Below are 25,079 nucleotides of genomic sequence, written 5' to 3'. Positions count from 1 at the left end.
GGCTCATCATCTATACTTACTAATATTATAAATGCGAAAATAAATCTGTCTGTCTGTCTTGCTTTCACGCCTAAACCACTGAACCGATTTTGATGAAATTTGGCATACCTAGAGATCTGTCTGTCTGAGAGTCTGAGTCCCGGGAAAGGACATACGATAGTTTTTATCCTGGTTTTTGAAAGAGGGACGCGCGCGATAAAGTTTTTCTGTGACAGACAAAATTCTACGCGGGCGAAGGCTCGGGCGGAAAAATAGTAAAAGTAAAAATAAAAATAAAAATATTTCTCTTCAGAACTTTTCAATGACTTTCGTGGGATCTGATCAAATTAACTGTCTAGTTTTCATTTATTTGTTACAGTTGGTTTCGTTCATTTAATAATTTGTCAATTTTAAAGGTTAAAAAGCTTACAACACTACAAACTTCTCTTTGAAATATGTGTATTGAATGTATTTTGTATTTTACGGAACATGAAATCGTAAAGAACATTTCGTAAAAGCATTCTGTAAAAGACTGCGAAGTCTCGATAAAGTTGGGAAACCTGATAAAAAGCCAAGGCTTAAGGTTAAATATTAAAAACAGTTTTTAAGCGAAGTGCTGCCGTTATTATTTTTATTATGGCTAGTTTTCGTAAGTATTATTTTTTCTCCATCCAAAATGTCTATACGTCATGGCGAAATCATAATAATATTATGTCCATGTCATGTCAATATTTGACAAATAGGATTACTGTATTTTTTAAACTAGCGGCCGCCCGCGACTTCGTACGCGTGGACCTCGTTTAATTACTAATGATGTTGATAGATGTCGTTTCACGGCTTCCCCCGCATGAATATTTACGAACGTCATTTTTTTTTGTCCAGCACTGTAGATTTTAACCAATGATGATAGATGGCGCTTTTTACCCACATTTTATTTATTTATTGAAATTTAGTTTGTCACATGTGGTCATAAATTATAGCCTATATGTTAATCTTGGTTAAAAACAATAATACTGAAAAGTTTCAACAAAATCCGTTTAGTAGGGGAGACCGAGGATAGTTGACTAATTTTTTACTAAATCATAAATATTTTTTGTGTTTTCATCCATACAGACAAATAAATCGCATTAATGGATAGAAGAACTATTAAACTAATAAAAAACAACAAAACATAGTTCATTATTAAATATCATCATCATATTTAAATGCATTTTATAGAACATCAACTCTTAGTCAATCTACCCCGGTTCCGGGGTAGATTGACTATATGCCCGGGGTAAGTAGACCTACGTATCAATAAGCAAGAAATTATGAGAAGAGTCAAGTAATAAAACACTATTTTCAATTTAATTGAACTCTTTATTCAAAAACAATTATAATCAGGTACAGACATCTTTAATAAGTCTTTAAAAAAACTATAAACTCTTAGTATTTAAACTTTTTAAACTAAAATCTTCAATCTTCTTAAATCACATATCAATCTTTGTATACAGGGTGTCCCAGATGGGTGAATCAAACTGATAGGGGAGGTAGCTATAATAATGTACTATACCTAAAAATATGAAAAAAAAATAAAGCTCATAAGGACACAATTTTTTTTTAAAGTGAAAATAAATCATCTTTGCCTTAGTATCTGGCTATAATTGCTGCGTTTGGAGTTTATTTGTACTTTTTTATTACTAATATTAATTGTACATGGTCGCTGAAAATAATGACTAGATTTCGAGTTTAGAGCACTTTATTAAAAAAAAAATCCGAACTCAATTTTTTTTTCATATTTTTTTGGGATAGTACATTAGTAGATCTACCTCCCCTAGCAGTTTGATTCACCCATTCTGTGACACCCTGTATAGTACTTTTACGTTTCCGAGTATTTCTTCTATTATCTAAACGTGGCGCCGCTTTAGGAAAGGGACTTATTTCTTCATCGTCGTTCGTTTATAGATCCTCATCGTGCTGTAGCAATAAAAAGACTGTATGTATTAAGAATCAAATAAATAGATAATTTTAAAGATATTTTAAACTCAAAATGTTATTGGGGTTGGTTGATTCAACCAGCCCCGAAAGAAATTAGTCTACCAACCCCAAACGACATTTTAAGTTTCGATGGCATAACCTACACACTGCCACCTAATAAAAAAATAACTCAAGAAATAATATCAATATGGACTCATAAAACACTCTGAATAATAGGCAAACGGTTAACATAAAATGTGTAGGTACCAAATCAAAAAATATGCAACACGAAAATATTACTTACATGATATGAAAACAAATCACGGGTCACTACTCGAAAACGGCGTGTGCCGGCGACGCGGCGCTACCGACGACTGTGCGGGGGGCGGAAAGTGATGCGCGGCTGCGCTGGGATCACACAATACTCAAACCGTTGGCGAGTTTTTGGCGGTTAGTCTACCTACCCCTATAGTCAACTATCCCCGGTCTCCCCTAGTTTTTGCGTGAAAGAGTAACAAACATCCAGACATCCACACAAAACTTTCGCATTTATAATATTATAATAGTAGGATTATAATATTAGTAGGATATTAAAAGACATAGTAGAAAATGTAACAAAGTCCAAAATGACGCCTAAAGGCCTCTTTATATCGGCATTTGCTTTGTGTAAAGCTGCCGAATCTCTACATTTTCTCTGCGCAGCGCATTGAAGTGTCGTGTTTCCAAGTACAAGTTAGCGTCGCCTTTGATACACTAACAAGCTAACTTAATCTCACTCGAACTTGATATGGTTTCCTTTTGACAAGTTTAAGCGCATCGCATTTTAAACTTTATCTTACCTGAGAAGCCGATGGAACATCAATCCAACTCTACTATTAATGGGATAAAGTTTATATTGCAGTGAAACAGTTGTTCAGATTTTCTAACTCGAGCACTTTATAAATAAATTCACAAACTGATCGGTTGAATAAAGTGGGTTTGCAGAAGCTTCGCAATATAGACATTAATCACTTTTTTGTTGCCGCGGACGGCAGGAATGGGTCAAGGTATTTTACTGAATAGTATGCGGTTTATAATTGATAGTTTTATACCTACTTAAACTAAATAACATTAACGATAGACTTTATGGTAGGTAAAAATTCAATGAACGAGAAATGAGTTTATTTACTGCATAGAGCAGGCATCGGTTTAGTTGTTTGATTAGCTTTACTGGCCGCCAGTGGCGAATACAGTCTGGATTTTCGGAGGGTTAGTTGGACCAATGTGGGTTACCTATTTGGCTACAATTCTATTTGTACCTCTAATATACAAGCTATCACTGTAGCACATATTTAGTTGGGCCACTAGTCACCAGCACTAGCGAAACTGGACTGCAAAATCTGAACTAATATTTTAAGGTAATAGTTGTTTGTGTGTTAATTATTCACGAAACCGGTAATACATTTTGGTATAGGCTGTGAAAAAAAAAAAAAAAAAAAACATGTTTAAAAACATATTTAAATATTATACAATATTTCTACGAATAAAAAAAAACATTATACGAAATCACAGAAACTAAGTACATGACACCTACAAACTTGAAATTTGGCAGATAGGTTCCTTAATAGAGTGTAGACATCCGCTAAGAATGGATTTTACGAAACTCCACCCCTAAGGGGTAAACGGGATCCACGTGTACGAAGTCATATTTTGTTAAGAAATAAACTTCAGCGATTATATTGTGATTTTAATTATGAACAAATTAAAGTCACTACACAACAATTAGGTTAAAATCGCCATCTGAGTCTTATTTTTATATAGTTCGGCGGTTGCAACGACTGACCATTCGTGTGGTCGAGACCGAGCCACAAGCAAATGTATAATAAATTCCGTCTGCTACTTGATAAGCTAGCCACCGAGGCACCGTAGATGCATAAATCCACCAGAACCATTCCTTGCATTGCATAACGCCTCTGCGCCGCTACAAAAACAAAATCCAATTAGAACTCTAACTGGAAACACGTTGGTGTGGTGGAGTGATTTGTGAAATGCACGTAAAAATATCAAACATAAAGTTCTATTGAGTTTTCGTTTCAGTTTTCCTATTTACCACGTTTGGTTTTAAACTGTCGAGTATTTTCGAAATAGGTAACAAAATATTTTTCAGTTCTACATTTCTCTGGAATAGCTTAGATATACGCAGAATTTCATTTTGGAATAATGCATTCGCAACTTTAATCCACAAAAAAATATTCAATGATATAAACATCACCCATTGCACCAACACAGAATACATAATGAGCGGGCCGATTTCCGTTTGACTGCATTTTCAGGTTCTGTAATTACAAAGGAGGTGTCAATAGCTAGTCAGGTCACCACAAAAGGTGCTAATATTTTTACGGGGTTTTTTAAACATAGCAAGTGAAGGTATACTACACTATCATTATAAAACAGATTATTAAAAAAACCCTATTATACCAGAAGTTGCACAACTTAATTTTCACTGTGAAAATAATTACCAAAAATTTTTCAGTAACACGTTTTACACGTTTCAATAACTTCAGCTCACTGACTTACTATTCAATTCAGAATGAATTGAATTCCTGAAATTGAAATTTACAGTCGGAGAGGCCTTATAAAGTTTCCATCGGATTATTTGTGCTTTTATTTCGTTTAAACTTACGGTAGTAACTTCAGCTTATATTTACAAAGTGGGTCACAGATAAAGAACACCAATCTGTAACTTTACAACCTGCAGATGTCACTTTGTAAAGTGTTCAAATTGTGTTACGGTAAACAACAACCGAAATTGCATAACTTTTTAATTCACTATGCCGTTTTATACAACAGAAATGATTGGTGCAAAAACAGCTATACGGCCGTGAACTGAATATTTTTATTAGTTGGTTCGTAGAGCAGTATCTATTGATCATTTCGTCGCTTGCATGATAATACTGTCGTATTTTATAGTTTTGTCGTATCTGAAATGCTCCTATTGCTTCTAATGACACATGGTTTCGGAAATAGACAAGTGTAGGAACGACGTATCTTCGAAGAAATATATTTTTTTAGTGTTACCAAAAGACGTGAAAAGATGAACACTAGAACATTAATCATAGACCGGTTCATTTTTCTGTTACCAGTAAATGCGTTACGGGTATGTAGTCACCATAAGAGCTAACGATATATCCCACAATACTATTGGAGGTTGGTAAATACCGTCAATACGTCATATACCCGCATCCAGAGGCACCTCCCGCAAAATGTTTAAATACATTATTGAATAATGATAATGAATAATTATATTTATGCAGAAATAAAGAGAAAATCATACATAACTATAGTAGCTACACTGGTAGGGCAAAAAAAGAATGAGACATAATATAATAGGCTCCATAAGAGCATTGACGATTTGTAAGTAGGGGGAGTCCAGAAGAGTTTACCCGCCTTCCACTAAAATGCTCATAAATATTTCTATACTTACAAATTGTTAATTTTTATTAATTGTATCTTAAGCTACATTATTTAGCTATATTTTCTTCTAAGAAAGTTTAATACATCATTATTAGTTTAAGAGTAATTAACAATTTTAACCAAAGTGATATTTGGCTAATATCACCCGCCTGGGTGGGAGACTTGACCCCCCAAGTAGGCAGCCTTTACCCGGGTTTAAAAATAAGCAAAATAATTACTAAAAATTATAATAATTCTATAAAGAAATTTAATCTTCTTGAATGAAAGTGTGTAACAGTTTAATTCTTTGAGGTTTTCAAAAAAATCAGCAACGTTTTTTCTATTAAAACTGGTTGATCTGGATAAACTGGTTTCTACTGGGGCAACACCTCTAATAATTTTCCTTTATCAATGTTACATACCTACTTATAGCATTTCTTATGGACAAATCTAAATTGCTCCTGTTTCTAGATGTTCCTTTTTATATTAGAAGCCTTTCAAATAATTTTGGATGATTATCTGCAATAAAAGTACCAGATTACCCTGGGTAAAGTCTCCTCCCGATGCCAGGGTAATATCTCCCACCCCAGGCCAAGCTGTCCATTATTACATTTTTATAAAAAACTATAACACTTAAGTAAAAACTGTGTACCGTAAATGGTACTAGATAATTACATTTACGATGTATATAAATGACATGCTGGAATCTATTCATAGTAAACAACTGAAATCAAATATCGAAAATTGAAAAAAGTTACTTTCTGGGCTCGAAAATGTGTTATCACTTGTCACTCCTAAACCAAACTGCCAATCGCAACGGCATAGGTGGGACGAGCCTATGGAGTCTAAGAAGTTTGGCTACTTCGCAATATTTAGTTCCACAAAAAATCTATGAGCAGTGGCTATTGTCTCCCACCTGCTAAACTCTCCCGGACTCCCCCTACTAATTTAATTAGTCTACACTCTACACAAATAAAGATAATTTTGATTTTGATTTCCCGGTAGAATTTTTAATTAAAAAGTTTATAATAAAACCGGAAAAACGTTGCTGTGAACTTTTTGATTGATGTTAGTTACCTCTGTTTGTCTTGCAAGCGACGATTTATCGTAAGTTAATTGCAGTTTTACTTTAAATAACGACTGCGGACTTTAATATTTCAAACATCATAAATATGCCGAAACACTCGTTACCATTATGACAAATATTATAATTAAAATGTCAACCTGAATCAGTTGAATCGAAACAATAGGTACATACAGCCTTTGACTAAAACCTTGCTGAACTAGTATTCCTAGAAACAGGATTTAGAGTTCTCTTTGTTTATACTGTTAGCTTAATCTAAAACCATAACGCTCGTTACGTGCACACAAAGCGAAATATTCATCCAAATCATCAAGGACTGGGTGGCTTTGCAATCAGTGTCCAAATTTTAGGAGTGACCCAGAATCAGTAACTTAATCGATTTACGTAAAGAAAACCAATGTTTCAAAATTGGCTAACGTGGATAATATTGTGCTTCGTTCATAGAAAAATACGTCCATACAGTTAATTGCAAAGCTTAATAGACATAAGGAGCGCGAAAATTTATGCCTATGCCTTTAAAACTTAAGATCTGGCACCTGCGAATTAGACTTTCAACATTTTTTTAAGCGAAAACTACAACGTTTAAAAATGATTAAGATAAAGTTGTATTGTTAAATTAGTACTATAGATCTTATTAAAAAAAAGGATACTGATTACAAAGTCACCCTGTTTATGTAGAAAGTAGTACAAAATCTTATGTAGGTGAAATAAATAGATTGTTGTACTGTTAAAGCTCAAGTTATGCTGCTGGACAAAATTTCACGATATTAAACTTAAAACGTGTGAAACTCCTCGAACATAAATAATGCACCACAATACTTGTTGTCCTGTGACCAGTATCATGACATGTTAAGCTCTAAGCTTTATACTATTAACCAAAGATGCGCATGCAACTTGGAGTCACCATGTAGTTTGACTTATGCCACAATAACTATTTACGACTCGCCCATTATTACCAGGCTGTGTTATTGATACCAACCAGAAACAACTGCCGCACTGCTTGTCAGTTGTTTCCAACTTCTAGATGCTAAATTTAAAGCTTGTAAATGGTCACCGCTTTATCTGACAAGTTAACAAGTTGTTTCATTTAACTAACAAGGCATTTACTCACAAAATATTGGTATCACCACGAAAGTAACACAAATAATAACCATTTATTTTGTTAAACATTTAGTATAAATTTTAACTTGATATTTCCACGCGTTCCTGAGAAAAAGGTCGAAAGGACGGACAGACAACAAAGTGATAAAGTGATCCTTTAAGGGTTCCGTTTTTTAGGGTTCCGTAGTCATGACAAAGAACTCTTATAGTTTCTGTCTGTCCGAGGTTTTGCTTGGAAACTATTGGCACTAGAGAGCTGTAATTTTGTGGAGGTATGTATATTAATCACGTCGACAAAACTAAACTGTTAGTTTGAAAAATTTGGAAACATTCGCAATAATACCTACTGCTTTTCATGAACATTCAAGGAAATCTATAACGTTTAAGATACATCAGTTAGTTTAAGAGTAATAGTCATTTAACTCATGTAATATAAAATTTCTTAACTAGTAAATAATCCTTAGAATAAAATATTAAAAGTGACTTTAGATGAACCTAATTGCTTGTTTCTAAAATATATTGTGTTAACGACGGACAACTACGGAACCCTACACTGCGCGTGGCACGACACGCACTTGGCTAATTTATTTCCCTTTGACATAGGGAACCCTAAAAATAATCTGAAGGTACAAAAATGTAGCTATATTTTGTAAAAAATTTGCAAAAGCCACGGTCTATCTTATGATAATGGAATTAAGTCTTAATTTATCGGTTTAATTTCGTTCATCTGAATTTTATTATAAAAACTGAAGTTAAAAATTATATTATTGTGCTTCATATTATTAATCGTCCCAGTTTTCGCAAATCGAGATACTCAAAAGGTTAAAATTAACTTGTTTCGCGTGTGACACGATAAATATAGCAAAACGTTTCGTTTTAATTTTAAATATTCCCTTGTATTTGTAATGTGATAATCTTGTATCGTGTTTTATACATTGTAAATATCTACCATTAAAACGACTGCAATTTGTTTATCAATGAAAGCATTCTATTGTTGATTTTATACAAATATATTAATAAAAAGTAATGCTACTAGCTCTATTTTTAATAGGTTTTCAAAGGTTATTTGTCGGTACAATAAATCTAAAAATCACTAGCTTTATTAGAACTTTAACATTAGGTACTTAAAAGGCGGCAATATACGTGATAGAGTAAACACCCTAGGCAGCATAGCATCCCAATTGTCGTGTACACCTAATTTAAAACTACATCCTCCCTCATGTTACGAGCTACCGGCAAAATAACTTTTGTTAAAGGGCCCTCATATTATATTAAACTGGCGAGAATCGATTCCGGGATCCCTTGCGCACATGGAAATTCACCGCGTCACTGCGCCATTGGACCGACAAATATAAATTATCCACAATTCTTTGAAATACTTACTCGTAGACAGCCTGTATTTTTTTCTCCCGTTTACCGAACCTTTATCAAGTTCCGCTCAAGCAAAATTTTCTAAATTCGACCAAAATCCGCAAGTTATGGCGTATTCACCCTGTGTTTTGTTTCCAGGGGAGCGGGTGGAGGAGGGATGTTTGGTGACGTCAATATCTCAGCCATTTTGGATTCACTCAGTGTAAGCTACGACAAGAGAGTGAGGCCAAATTATGGAGGTCAGTGCCCTTATTATTTTTTAATTAATTCTATTTTTTTTTGTATAATATGCTTAGCTTTTGCGCTTATGAAGAAGTGCTATTTGCAAGTAAATTTTTAAATTGTATATACATTTTGTACTTCTCATAATTAAAAATCATTATAATTTCAAAAAATTATCTCATAAGTAAAAAAATAAAATTCAGTACGTAGTTCGCTAAAATGATTACAGTTACAATGATCAGAGTCTGAACAAAATCTTCCAAATGTACAGTAAGTAGACAAGTACACAAACTTTTGTTGTACAGTCGCAGAATGAAAAGGTTCGTCACCTTAGTGTCGATTTTCGCTTGCACTATTAGGTACTGTAAGAGTCAAAGCTGCCAACATAACAGTGCAAGAAACAGTGCTGCTAACATTTAAATAAATATGACGTTTGCTAACAAATAAGGTTTTGCTTGTTTATTTTTCTATCCCATCCGTGCAATGCAATGATGACATTGACCAATGAAGAATGTTCACTAATTTTGTTTTTTAGCTTTCTGTATTCTCTGTTAAAAATCAAAAATACACGTGAAAGAATTATTTCGATACGTTAATTAGTTTCCAAGATATTGAATTTTAAAAGTGCGGGCGGCGGCCGGCCCGCCATTTTATGCGCGTGACGTCATATTACAACGACTGGCTCATATTTGTATGGGTGGAATCTTGCAAACTGAATAAAGACCCACTTCCAGGCAACCGATTAAGCTGAAATTTCGCAAACACATGTGATTTGGATGACCATGCAATATTATGATGACATGGAGCTGATCTGATGATGGAGCTGGAAGGTGGCCATAGGAACTCTATAATAAAACGACTTAAATGCATCGAGTTTGGGCTCGTTCGTTTTGTATTGATGAGTATTTTAATTCTATATAGTAATCGGGGTCTAATGATGGAGCTGGAAGGTAATTCGCAATAAAACGACACAATCGCATCAAGTTTGGGTTTGGTTCAATTTTAATTTCTGTGATGGGTCTGGGTGTTAATATGTATAATAAGTTTGTATTTACAAAAAAAAATATTTAAGTATGTTTATATCCGTTTTCTAGTGAGCGGACGCTGTGAATGTACGTCACACGGGGTCACGTGACCGTCGGCGGGACTCAATATTTAAGCGAACTTTGAATGCCTATAAAATCATAACTACTGGGTATTTTTGAATGAAATAAAAACTAATGTATTTGTAAATGTAAAAGCTTAACTGTAACATAGGTTTCAAGTGATTTTGCATACCTAGTAACATTCTCAATTGACAATAGTTTTTTTTTATATTTAATAGAAATAATAATGGCAGGTTGAACCAACAAGAAGGTTTTAGTTTATCAATCATAATAATCTTCTTGACAAGATAAATCGTCAAACAACTTTGATCTGAATAATTTTGAACTTTACTGACGAACAGTTAAAGATTATTTTCTCTAACTCGAGATTATTCCGTAACATAGTTTCAAAAGGTAATATGTGCTCGCGATTCGTTGAAGGAATCAATTTGAAAACTGACGAACCTTTTCATTCCGTGACTGTACATCAATTATTCACCCGAATGTTTTAACCATTACATAATACTATTAATAATAACCATGCGACCAAAATTAAATTAACAACACAAAATAATTTAATTTAGTGAGTTAGTGATATATAATTGGTTGTAAACAATAACACGTACGAAATAAAATTGACGAATTGATCTTCTGTATTCGCCAACAATAAACTGTTCAACTAATAAAAACGTCCATTAATTCCAGGCAGCAGTATTTTTAATTGTCAATAAGTAGTTACATACATAGTACAACATACAATAAATAAAATTATCTGAAAGACTATTAACTTTCGAGACTCAAGAGTACCTGTACAACTTGACAAACTCTTAGATTGAAGTGGCTTAAAAATAACTAGCTCTTGTTGTGTTTTTAAATATTCCATTTCAGCAGGTCACTATAAAATCATTGTATTCCAAGTTGTAGTTTAGATTAATCACTTTCCATTTCAACAACGGACTGTAGACTGAAATGATGATGATTAAAATGATGATAATACATATCATACGAGTAATGAAAATCCAAAATGTAATTAAATGTTCTCTGATTTGAGTTTTGAAATTTCATTTTATTACCCGACTGCGCCAGAAGGAGGGTTATTTTTTTAACATGGTTCTGCTACATGCACACTGTGGTTCTGCTACAAAATCGCTCGTGAATTGCAATCCGAAATGTATAATATTTCAATAAAAGTACATTCAACTGTGTACATACAAGCGATAACGATAGAGATAGATGAACATACACGTTGAACACACGGTTGTACTTTTTGGAGTTCGGAATTAGAATCTGCCCCCAAGTGGCGTGTCTTAGAAAGTTAACGACCCGCAGTTGCCACGTAGTCGCGTTGCAGAGGGCAACTGGAGTAAAAATAAAAAGCTAATCTCAGAAGCGTCGCACGAAGACTAGAATAGATTTTTCTGTGTCATTATTCATGAAGATAAACTTTCCGAAGTGATCGCGTCTCATAGATAACTTTCTTTTATATCAATCTAACAAAATAGGGACAACGTTCATTTCTCAGATTTTTTTAATTCGACATTTCGGAGAAGAGAAAAGTAATAAAATATTTTAATTATGAACCATGTTCGTGAATAGATCTTTGTCAATTAATAAATAAATAGACCAAAGGCACATTTATTTTTAGTCAAGGGTAGTTTCAGGTAATGTAACCGATGTAACATTTCAGGACCGCCCGTGGATGTGGGAGTCACCATGTACGTGCTCTCCATCAGCTCCTTATCTGAAGTGAAAATGGTATTATGAATGTGCAACTACTTTATGTAGATCGTCATACTAGTACGAGATAGGCGAGATTAGCGATCCTTGGCCGAGCAAAGCCGTGTTTCGTTTAGACGAAACAAGGACTAGGTTCGGTCGTGGACTCCGGGCGTCACGTCGTCCTCTGGTTTGGTTTTCACGGCGCGGGGCTCGCGCTACTCACGATTGGGCTTGATTGCAGGTCCGCCAGTGGAGGTGGGCGTCACCATGTATGTGCTCTCTATCAGCTCCGTCTCCGAAGTGCTCATGGTACTCGCCACTGTCACCTCACGCTTGTCTCGGTCGCCCCGGCTCGCTGCGCCGCCGCGACCGAGCAGCCCCAGACACGAGGCTGCGAGCATGCCGGCGTTATGGAGCCGACCTCTCGGAAGACGCACTACTGTCTAAATTACATAAAAACACTAGTTTACTATTTATCAATTGGTTTCAGTGGTGTGCTCATCCGGGTGTGTCTCTATCTTATTAACGACATACTAAAATGTACTTTGCCATTAAGCATCATCCCTCCAAGCAAGATATTGTCGTAAATTTGCTCCATTGTTGTTTTTATTTTATGCTTTTTATGTTCTTGAGTAGGTATTTGTCGTGACTGTGGGTTTCTTACTGTCTCTCGAAATGGCGTTCAGCTCTTCAGACTCGCCACTCGCCTTAAACATTTCTTACTTTACGTAGTCTTGCTATGAATGTATTTTAATGTTTGTTCCGTTGTTCAGTGACTTCCGGTTGGACGAGGAACGTTCTTATATTTGCTTTAGTTTATCTGTTTTATTTTTCTTCTTTTTTTTATAGGAACCAATCATACTTGTGCTTTCCAGTCTGTCGACGGTTTTGTATATTCAGAATTTAAAGTCGTTGTTGACCTCTGATGGTGTGACAATTGACTAACATTCGTTTGTACTCTATGAAAAAGTGGTAACTATTGGGCAATTTCGGAACGTTATTTGGTGTGTGTCAAATGGTACGCCAATACCCTTGAGAACGGTTCCAAAGAACATAATTCAAACTCAGATCAGGGTGTATGACCCCTAGTGGAAACCAAATCAAGGGACTCGTAAAGTCACTTCAGGACGTGACCATTACCGGACTACTATAAAAAATAGAATTAGTAATAGGATATTATAAGAAATAAGCACACGTATTCGTATCGAACCCTTTGAAAACAATAAAAGATTCGAATGTTTGTCTATAATTTAATTTTAGACCTTTGAGATCATGTTTGCAACGAAAGGTTGTTAAAATAATTTTAAATCTTACACATCCTACAAATACTTAAATAAGGGTTATCAAATTAAAATAAAACTTCGACAAAATATAACTAAATTATGTACTAACTAAAGATTTATCCCATTCAGATTTGCAACTCCCTCTGGTTAGCACCAGGGATCATAATTATTAAGTATGAGGTTTAACTTTAATGTGGTATACCTATCACAATAAAAAAAACTGATGTAAAAAAATATTTAAAGCAGTTTTGTTAAAAGTCATAGTACGTATATGGCACCATTTATATCTCAGAGAAGGACGTTCGAAACTTTTTCTTGTTTGAAAATACAACTCTAATAAAGTTTACTTAAAAAGGATACATTACCTGTGCTTTAGAAATAATCTACAAACTTCCTTAAATTAGACTATACCCCTCCCACAATAAAAATAAATATTAATTCCACTTCGCGAATGAACGGTTATTTTAGTATATGAGTGACAATTTAATTAGAAGCTTTTCAATCGATACCAGAATGGTGTGTTCGTAGCACTCTTAAACGAAATTAACTGTTTATTCCAACATCTCTAGCCCATTTCTCTTCTTAAGTATGCGTGTGTACCTACGCGTCCAATTATTTAGCTATTGACTTTTTAAAGTGCTCTACAAATGTTTCTCATATTCATTATAAGACAATATTATATGGGCTATTGATTTTAACAAGCTCCTTTATCTATTTATAAAAGCTGTTCTTACTGTGAGTACCAATTATATTTGAAGAAGTAGGTACTTTCAAATATTTATTCGTATCTTATAATATTTTTCTACTCATGTAAAAATATTACGTATCTTATACGGAATTGTACAGTCACAGCAGCTTTTATCGTTTCATCAAGTAAAATATTTAATAAATAACGGATGTTACCTGCCCTCGGCTCAGATGCGATTTCAAGTTGCATCCATTATGTCATGGATTTGCATTGAATGCAAAGTCAGAAGCCGTGCAACTGCAGCCTATCACCGGATGGCATCCATTGTTTACCAGTGTAAGTACTCTTTATCCCTGATGTGTTTCTACAACAACTACGACTTTTCAGGATTTCACCCTGGACTTCTACTTCAGGCAGTTCTGGACTGATCCCAGGCTGGCCTATAAGAAGAGGATTGGCGTGGAAACCCTTTCTGTCGGCTCCGAATTTATTAGGAATATTTGGGTACCAGACACCTTCTTTGTTAACGAAAAGCAGTCCTATTTCCACATCGCTACTACGAGCAACGAATTCATTCGTATTCATCATTCAGGATCCATTACACGAAGTATAAGGTAAAAAATTCTGATTCAAATACAGACCATAATATTTGATATTTGATGACGCGCTCCTTTGCCAAAAACGATTTGTTGTTGCAGACTGACTATCACCGCATCATGCCCAATGGACTTGCAATATTTCCCAATGGACCGTCAACTGTGCAACATTGAGATCGAAAGCTGTGAGTTTACCGTTTATAATATTCACTTGGTTCGTCGACAACGATTTTCAATGCGCCCGTTTCTCAAAGACTTTTAGGCATATAGATTTTTATAACAAAAACAGTATTACTTTCCAAAGAAAGCTTTCATGTTTGTACTTAGATAAAATACTACAAATCAATTTGACAACGCTTACGATTTTGGTCATACTATGTATTTGCCAAAAGCTGCCATCCATTCCATTTACCACTTTTAGTAGTTAGTAGAATGTAATCATTTGGTTTACTTCTACGAATAAACTAAAAAACCCAGTGCGATGGGTGCTTGTTATTTTATCGTTCCATATCTCTGCATGGTACAGTCGGCTACACCATGCGGGACATCCGATACAAGTGGAATGAGGGGCCCAACTCTGTCGGCGTATCGAGCGAGGTGTCGCTGCCGCAGTTCAAGGTGCTGGGCCACCGACAGCGAGCAATGGAGATCTCCCTCACCACAGGTACACAAGGCACTGACGCAATCATAGCACTCCCCTTAAAGATATACTTCCGTTAATACCTTCAAGTTCACACAATTTAGTACGTTATTGACAATTTAAGTAGATTTTAAAAGCCCATATTCGCAACTTGCATGCGGTCGCTTATACCCCATAATTGCGAAACTTAACCCATCTGACCAAATGGGATGCCATCCGGCTTTTACATCAAAATGCATTTAAGTAAAGTGGCGATAATTACTCGTCAGTATTTTATGTCAATTTTATGGTTACAGGAAATTACTCTCGGCTGGCGTGTGAAATTCAATTCGTTCGCTCCATGGGCTACTACTTGATTCAGATTTATATTCCATCTGGACTCATCGTCATCATATCCTGGGTATCGTTCTGGCTCAACCGGAATGCAACACCCGCTCGAGTCTCGCTGGGTGTCACTACCGTGTTGACTATGACCACGCTAATGTCTTCGACCAACGCTGCTTTGCCTAAGATTTCTTACGTGAAGTCCATTGATGTCTACTTGGGCACCTGCTTCGTAATGGTCTTCGCTAGTCTACTAGGTAACAAAACAGTATCAAACGATCGATTATGTTTAGTGTGTTTGTTTCAGGTTTTTATGTAAATATTGTCAGATTGTTTATTATAATAATATAGTAACACATTGTCGATGACTGTATTATGTAATATTGGCGCCAAATATTACATTTGCGCGAGGAAAACTGCATTAATTTAGTTCAAAGCGTTACTAATTAATACTTTAATATGCCGATTGCCATCATAAATCATGACATTTAATTACTGTGACTTTGATGATGTTAATTTGCGACGAAATAATAATATTATCATGTCCAATTATTTACCAAAAGCTTGCGAATAAACTGTTAATTTGTAGCAATTTAATTTCATTTTGATCTTTGTTTTTTCAGAATACGCAACTGTGGGTTATATGGCTAAACGGATACAAATGAGGAAACAACGATTCACTGCTGTTCAAAAGATGGCTGCTGAGAAAAAAATGCAAATTGATGGTCCACCACCTGCTCCGGAACCGCTGCCCCCACCAAGGACCAGCACTCTTACCCGACCTCTGCCGCCAAGCCGATCTTCGGTAAGATCCAATCGTGTCAGTACCTTTGATTTTCAGCAATTTTTTATGAAGTTTATTGTAAAACATAAATACATGTATGATGATGATGGTTATTTTTTAGAGTTCACATCATCCGCTATGTTTTCCACACACACAGGAAGTCCGTTTCAAAGTGCACGACCCGAAAGCATACTCGAAAGGTGGAACTCTTGAGAATACTATCAACGGCGCTCGAGCTGCTGCCCCCCCGCCACCGCCACAACCGGAGGAAGAAGCTGTACCGCCCCCACACTTGCTTCAGGCTTCAAAGGTAAATACGAACATTTAATTTACCTTTGTGATTTTAATTGCTAATTATGCGAACTGTAAACCGTCAGCTTGAAGGCCTTGCGATTGTTCGGTTTTGGCAAAGCGACGTTCATGGCTTTCAGCGAATTTAACAAATTGATTCATAAGCGCCCGGGGTAATTATCTGCCAAAGTCAAGCTAAAAAATATTTTCAGGGTATCAACAAACTGCTCGGCACTACTCCATCGGACATCGACAAATACTCACGCATCGTGTTCCCCGTTTGCTTCGTCTGCTTTAACCTTATGTATTGGATCATATACCTTCATGTATCGGATGTTGTTGCCGACGACTTGGTGCTACTTGGCGAGGAAAACTAAACGAAAACAACGTGTCTGAGTAACGGTTCTCTTCTGTTTAAAACGACGACTACGGCACTTACTTAATTAATTAGGGTGCTTATCATCAACCCTCCAAATTTGGTAATGTGCTTTTAAATAAAAATTTAAAAAAAGAATTGTAATCCCTTAGGACTAAGGTAATCATTATTAAGTAATAGTACCTATTTCATAATAATATAATTATAAATAGTAGTATTGTAAGTGGCACTGAAAACGATCTCCTTTTTAATAATAATCTGCAATTTATAATATTCAAATGTGAGTCAGTTCATACTTCTGTCATCGATAAAGACTTAAATAAGACCAAAGGGGTAACTGTTTCATGTGTTTTGTATTCCATCATCAATCATTACAGTACTTTAATAACTTTCTTTGTGCACGATGTTTCTTTTAGGGTAGCTTTTCATATTATCATAATGCTTGTAACTGACTCGTACCTTATATTTTATTATGTACGTTTTATTACTCATACTAAAGACTTATTATTACATTATTCGTAATGTACCTGTGTACATTTTCATGTTTAGAAGAAAAAATTTACTGTAGCTAGTGTACTTACCTGACTTGACACAATAAGCTGGGGAATCAAAAGATCGCCATTTTACATTGTATATTAAAATCATAATAATGTGTAATGTCCTTTAGGGAGGTGTATTGATTATTTCTTGTTGAATTGTTACATTCCTCGAAGAGTTTGATGATTATGTACGAGTATGATGGGTGGTTTTATGGGTTTTAAGCTTGTAAAACCACGGAACTGGTCAATAACATCTCAATTAATATAAAAAGAATATTGTATTGTTGCTGTCATCAAGTTCGGTTTATTCTCTAGACTTAGTAGTCCCTAAAGATTAGTGCCTCTTCTTCAGTGGTGACAAAATCACAGTCTGAATTTTCTTACAGTTCCTCCCGTCTTACTAATGAGGTTTTTGAATTTTTGAAAAGAATGTAAAGATCTGATTCAGGGACGAAATATGAAGAGGACTCGAGAGTATAATGTCAGGGGTATAAAAGTAAGATAACTGTAAATATTTATACATATACATTTATACGATTAGGATAACCATACACAATTGCTCTAGTTTTTTAAAAAAATGTTATTCTGTTCCATTTAAAAGTATACACCGGTAATACACTTCAATATTAAATCTAGTGCACAGAACACCTTTTCTACGTAGTTTAAACTTACCATTTAACAAATTTATGTCTACAATATTCATTGATATGAATTTGCCCGTTAGTTTTTGTTAAGCTCTTTAAAAGAAGTTATAAATTTATAGAAGTTTGAATTAAATTCACACACTTTAGCAAAACGATATAATAATATAATCATCTAAATCAATAAATACATAGAATGTCAGTAATACAATTAAAATTATTTATTATAAGTATGATATCGTTAGATTATGGGAGGAGGAGGAATTAGCAAGCGAAGTTTGAGGTGTTGTAGTGTTTAGTACTGGGACTGTTTTATTACCCGACTTCATTTTGAGTTTATGGAAATAGATTTCAAGGATTCTAAAGTTTCATAAATGACTCAATTTACTACATTTCTATCTCATCTGGGTTCTCAGTGTCTTGTATTTGGAACGCTATTTTGGTATTTTATTGGTATTAATAATTATAATATTGTTAATAATCCGTAAATACCGTCCCGTTTAATTTATTAAATAATATTTGTTACAACCACGTCGTAACCAACATGATCGTTGTCAATTAAGTAAGTAATAAGCATTCCATATCACGCTTTATGTTTTTATTGTTAGTCAAAATTCTAGAAACGAGTTACTGCATTTTACAGATCTAAAATGTCCTTTATTTAACAATAATAATAAAATTTACAAATCAATTTAGATTGTAAAATTCATGTCACATATCATTATTTACAATTGATTTACATATTTTCTGGCAAAGCTCGTTTTTTGGAATATTATTGTTTGTACGTTGATGATATTTTAAAAGACTACTTATTTTGGCTGTGGTAGTTTAATATCGTTTCAACTACAAGCCACCTTTACTTGGGAACATTTTTTTGTTTCAGTGTTTGCTCAATGTTTATAGTATATCTAGGGGAATGCTAAATTAGACAGTTCTACGGAATATTATTGAATAAGCTATATAAAAATTAAGGTATCGTTAATTTGCCTCCTATTTTATATATAGATGAGAATTTTATTGTACATTTGTTAAGACTAGCTAAATATACTAGTTTACTTGTACCTTCCGAGGTGGAATTGTGTAAAGCAATCGTAATCATTTGACAGTTCATAACGTACGATAAAGTCAGTTAAACAAAGCGTTTGACAGAATAATCGTACGTTATGAACTGTCAAATGATTACGATTGCTTTACACAATTCCACCCCTGATCAATTCTTTTCTATTGTAATCAGATTCGTTATAAATATTTGATTGAGTTTCGCTCCTATCGATTTCTCAAAGACTGAGTATTGTTTCAGTTCCTCGATTGTTGTAATTTGTTTGTTATAAGCTCACAGAATTGTTAGTTACAGGATGAAGCTACCGATAAGCAGTAGGCATATCCTATGTTTTTTGCAGTTTATGGTAAAGTTTATAATTGTATTGATGGATGAAATATCTAAATATATTTTATTTGTTATTTTTAAACATGTTAAGTTTGTACTATAGAGAAATAAATATAATATTGTTATCTTACGATTAGTAGTAACAAGCAGCCAAAATAATTAATTGTACCTAATCTAAATATAAATTACTAGTCAACTTCAAATATATGAACTATGAATAAATAAAATTAAATGTAAATTTGAAAATGGAATACTTGTATAAGATGTGAATTCGCATTATATTGCACCTAGTTGATAAGGAAGTAGCGTAGCTCGGCGCAAGGGGGCACGGGCGGCGCACGGTCCACTGCGGCTCTTGCGCGGGGCGGTCACGTGACGTGCGCCTGCGCACGCGGGCGAGGCTCGGGATTCGGAGGCAGCAATGTCACCAGAGGGCTTCAATCGGAACCAAAACATTTTATATAAATCTATACCCGTGGGCTGCCCGGAAACCCCCTGCGTGAAACCAAATTCTAAATCACATTTTAATAAAAGTTAGAATAATTAAATAAATTATATTATGTGAGTAAATCCATTTATAGAGAACTAAAAATAATTTATTCATATTTAGACGTCAGACGGAGTTTAATAATGTTATTATATATCACGTTTTCATGATTAGAAACGCTACTTACACAAAAAAATACAGTTTAGACACTGCACTCAACGATGAAAGCATTTCTATTAGACAAAAATAAAAGACGAATAATGCAATTCAACGTAGAGTTAGTCCAGAGAAATATATATTTAATTTATCTAAATAAATTTACAGAATTTAAATGTGTAGATTTTCCCTGTCATTTGCTGAAATAAATGTCCGTGTACCTTAAATAAATATGCCGTTGTCCGTTAGAATATAAATAGGTTTTAAATTGTATAATTAATTTGCTATTTATTAAAGTTTTAGGCCTGCAAAAAGCACACGAGATTTTAAGACATAGTTTTGGGAAGTTTATGAAAATGCACGTTACTAAATTGTGATTTACTTGAATACTCATGAAGTGCCAAATTTTGAGGCTGTAAAACTTTTATATTCGCTTTATAAATGGTTTATGTGCTATGTTTTGTCATATCATCTTAAATGTAGCTGGCTAAGCAACGCTGTTGGAAGAAAAAAAAAGTAGAAAATAAATGTGGAATTCTAGAAAAATCTAGGTATCCTTTCTGTCAACAATTTTCCCTGTAATAAAATTCTAATTTTTATTTTGCGCTATCGCTATCTAGTTAACGTATTCCCTGATTGATTTGTTATATTTTTTAACTAGGCAATCTGAAACTAATACGTTAATTACTCATTCGTATATTCTCAGCATTAAAAGTTTAGAAAATATGAGTAGCTCTGAATAATCCGATTCGCTTTTAATCATGGACCTAAGTTTCTTGTAATTTACACATATTTTGTTCAGTAGGTATACCTATTATATTGTACTTTAAAACCTATTATACCCAACTACCCAAGTCAGACGTTGTACACCACGGACCGATCGAGTTGTCTAGGTTAGCGAAAAACGCTTTAGTTATTAATATCTCACTTGAAACTTTATCGTCGACACGACGAAATATCAATATCTGATTAGAATACTTTCCTACGTACTATGTTTACGCATTTTTAACCCCACCGAATTGGAATGATTGGATATTGTTGAAATGAACCTAAAATAATTTGTAGCTGTTTGTAAATGTTCAAGCGTACTCAACGACTAGTATCTTCACAATGTGTACTTGTATGATGTTCTAACTACTCAGAAACGCGATGTAAACTACTCTCTCTAAACAACAAAATAACTTCTCAAAAATATCTGCCTAGAGAAATAAAGGCATTGAATTAATCATGTATTTTTTACGAGACTTTTGTTTGCAAATTGTCATAAAAGACTCCACATGCGGCGTTTATAAATCAATATTAATAATCAGTTTGTAAAATCCCGATTATTATAGATAATTAATCCTGATTGAAAAGTGTAAACACCGTTCAAGACTACATTAAACCAGAAAAATATCGTTACGAACACATTTAAAAAACCCTTTAATACATCAAAATGAATAAATAAAATGTTTTTAAAAACATTCATCTGAAATCGGACGTAAAAGCAAAATTTCATGAATGAAAATAATCTACAACGCCTTATTGGTGACGGCTTTTCAGGCGAGGAAAGGATAAAACTACATACATTTATTCATTTTTTTTAGTTGTTTATTTATAGTTTGAGAAGCGATTCGCTAAGAAATTTTAATAACATTCATTCATATTTTGAAATGAATGTAAGCTGTGATATTTTTTTTATTATGTGCAAGGCATTTTCATTTGTCATTTCCAGTGTTACTGGATACATCTACTGTAAAGAAATAAAAGGTTTAGTTAATTTACTTTTGTAGTTGACAAATCACAATGTGAGAATAGACGCTGAAAGACAAGCGAGTAAGTGAACATCACAATCAATAATGTTAGAGAAGCGAGTAACCCTTACTCGATCGTGAATAGTTTAACGCGCCATCGCCAGTCCTTTACGCGAACAAGCGTGCGCTCGCGTCGAATCTGACGGGCAACTGAGTCGCGTCGCTGGCTCCCAGTGTTGCCAGTCGGGTCTTGTCAGAAATGACCAGAAATATAAAAAAATGTAACCGTTTTGAATAAAAAGTAACCTTCATACGGGGGGGGGGGGGGGGGGGGGGGGTGCGGAGCGATTGTTTAAGGTTGTTCATGGATGGTTCATGTTTACCTAAATTCGAAATTTTGACCATCATTCCATGAAGACCGAAAAGTGACCGGTCGTATAAAACCGTTTCATGGATTTGCGTTTTATTATCAAAAAAACATTTGCTAAAACTCATTGTCTTTAACAAATAATAAATCAAATTCATGTTTAAATGCAGTTTATGACATAATTTTTAAATTGTCACTATTAATATTTTTACTGAATAACCTGTAAAAGTTAATTCTACAATTTCTGAAAAATCACCTAAAAGTAACCTTTTCATTAGTGTAACCTAAAAGTAACCAATGCAGTTCAAAAGTAACCTAAAAGGTTACAAAAGTAACCTTCTGGCAACACTGCTGGTTCCCGCAGACAGCGTTCAGCCGGCCGAGCGTTGACCCTGTCTGGTGCCATTCAATCACGAAGTATTTGATAAACTTTAATTTATTTAATGGTTTTATTTTCATTGTATATTTTTTTGCCATCCGGTGCCATCTTTTCTTATCGCATTTCTGCATTAAAATAAAGTCCTGTCTGTGTGTTCGCTATAAATTTCATAAAGTTTTCACAAATAGATTGAGTTATTATTGAAGATTTAACTTAGGTATCTTTCACAGAGCAAAATTCTATGTGTGGCTATGGTCTTTCACTTGAGGTCTAAGTTTACCATTCCATTTATTAAAGTTGCTGTATGAGTTACTTTACTTGTTATCAGAATTTTGAAAAGCATTATTCATCAGTCGTCTGTGGGGTCTTTATCGTTGAGACAATTTTGTACAATAATACTTTATTATGTAAAATTATTTAAACGTGCTTCAAAATGGTTTTTATGAAAAGAAAATTTCACTATTAAAAAACAAAAATTAGTTTTTAAAAGAATTAATATGATTTTAGCGGTTATAGCATGTTATAAATAACCGTAATAGCTTTAACTAGAAGGTACCTGATACTGAAAACAAAAAGAGTATTGCAAACCTATTTTTTAATAATAATAAGCTCTTCAATTCTGGCTCCGCTAAAGTCTTGAAAAACTAAATTTCTTTTATCTTTTTTCATGTTGTGCTCTATTTACAGAGCTTTACTCCCACTGTTCTAAGTAGATACCTCTCAACAGTTAAATTTCTTTCTAAGACGAACTTTTCAATTTTAGTACAGATCATGATTTGATATTTAGTTGTATCTATCTTCAAATTAGTAAAGTTTATAATTACATTTCTCCCTATGTTTCTCGATGCAAGCTAAATTTTATGGTATTGGTGTGGTTAATGATGTTGCTCAAACTGAATAACTTTAAACATGTAGCTACATTGTACGAAATTTAGTTCTGTGATCCAATAAATTATATGATCTGTTTTATTGTTTTATTTGAAGCGAAATAATGATCCAAGCGTTGCTGAAGCAGCTTAAGCTACTCGTACAATCAAACCAAAGGTAAGATAGCAGATAATAGAAATAAACTGATTTGCAGAAGAGTAGGTAGTAATAATTCTGCAAATTATTTTATATTACCTGAATTTCGTAAAGTATTCGTCGACGTTTTCGCCTTTCCTTTAGTTTTTTAAGTACCTGACTCCTCAGTTGATAAAATAAATACAGGAGAGTTAAGAGCTACATAAGAGTCTACTGCCACACCTGTCTGTCTGTATAGCAAAAATGCAAGCTTAGACTCTACTAATGAAAACACGTATAACATTAGCCGGCATCTTGGCTCTTTCTCAATTCAGGGTAAATGCCAAGATAGTAGTTTTGACTCTATGTACATACGAGTTAAATTACGAATAGATCTTTCCTATTTGCTTTTGCGATGATCAGTTCGATTATTATTCAGCCGCATTATCATTTCAACGCTGTTTATAGACAGTAAGTTATACTGTAATCATCATCATCATCATCATCATTTCAGCCACAGGACGTCCACTGCTGAACATAGGCCTCCCCCAATGCTTTCCATGTTGATCGATTGGTAGCGGCCTGCGTCCAGCGCTTCCCTGCTACCTTTACGATATACTGTAATAATTCGGGCAAAATGTAATACCAGGTCAGAAAGGCATTGTAGTGAAACGTAAATATTTGGATAAGCGTTCATATTAAATTTACACAATATCGCGGAGTTAAATTGACTGACTTTTGAACTTGACCTTTACATTCGCTCGCGGGCAATAAAGAATGCATTTGTATTTTCAACGCTCCTGCAATAAATGCTGCTGCCTCCAATATCAAGGTTACAACTACTAGGTATAATAGAGAAAATAAACCGTCGCTCGCGGAGCCTTTCCTGGAAAACGGTGGAGTCTGCCTTTGCTGTGCCACTGTTCACAGAATCGTTTTATTAGATTTTTTAAGCGTAAATAAATAAGTTTTCTCTCGGAAATGGTAAACAAACTGACACATGCTACTAAATTACATCAGCATCTACGAGTATGTAGACATTAGCGTGAATATTTAGTTTAACGATTGTCATTTTATCTCGATTTTGGTATTCGTTATTAGTATTTAAGTAGTATGCTTTGTTTTTAAATAATTAAATTCAATTATGTTAAATGCTGCCAACATGGAATAACATGTCACAATCCCAGTAAATAAATATTCCCCTAAAGAATAATTCTAAAGTAAAAGAAAATACAAGTTGTAATAATTCCATATTTATCATAAATCCTCCTAACTCCATAACCATAATTATCATACACGGAAACAATTTAACATCGTTACCTAATGCACGACACCGAACTAGGTACGAAATTAGTAACAGAATATCTTCTCTGCAATATCAATCTACCAGCAACAAGCATTTTGGTCGTTACAGTAGTTACTCACAATATTCGATTACAATTATACCTCCCACAGAG

The 25,079-nt window shown here is 34.3% G+C and overlaps 1 protein-coding gene across 3 annotated transcripts in view; it reads left to right on the top strand.

Moving 5' to 3' along the window:
- Window positions 1-19,831, top strand: part of LOC135087123 (gamma-aminobutyric acid receptor subunit beta-like) — a 47,154-nt gene extending 27,323 nt beyond the window's left edge. Inside the window, exons 2-10 of one of the 3 annotated variants that reach the window (XM_063981961.1) lie at window positions 9,062-9,162; window positions 11,918-11,985; window positions 14,308-14,534; window positions 14,619-14,701; window positions 15,043-15,180; window positions 15,453-15,737; window positions 16,104-16,285; window positions 16,422-16,574; window positions 16,768-19,831. In XM_063981961.1, the coding sequence (XP_063838031.1) occupies window positions 9,062-9,162; window positions 11,918-11,985; window positions 14,308-14,534; window positions 14,619-14,701; window positions 15,043-15,180; window positions 15,453-15,737; window positions 16,104-16,285; window positions 16,422-16,574; window positions 16,768-16,932 (1,402 nt within the window). In that variant the 3' untranslated portion in view covers window positions 16,933-19,831. Of the gene's footprint in view, window positions 1-9,061; window positions 9,163-11,917; window positions 11,986-14,307; window positions 14,535-14,618; window positions 14,702-15,042; window positions 15,181-15,452; window positions 15,738-16,103; window positions 16,301-16,385; window positions 16,575-16,767 lie in introns of all 3 variants that reach the window. The other 2 variants (XM_063981964.1, XM_063981963.1) reach the window with 2 other exon arrangements.
- Window positions 19,832-25,079: the final 5,248 nt, after the last annotated feature.

Source organism: Ostrinia nubilalis, chromosome Z, assembly GCF_963855985.1.
Source record: "Ostrinia nubilalis chromosome Z, ilOstNubi1.1, whole genome shotgun sequence".
NCBI classification, from domain to species: Eukaryota; Metazoa; Arthropoda; class Insecta; order Lepidoptera; family Crambidae; genus Ostrinia; species Ostrinia nubilalis.
This window is presented reverse-complemented; position numbering and strand designations above follow the sequence as displayed.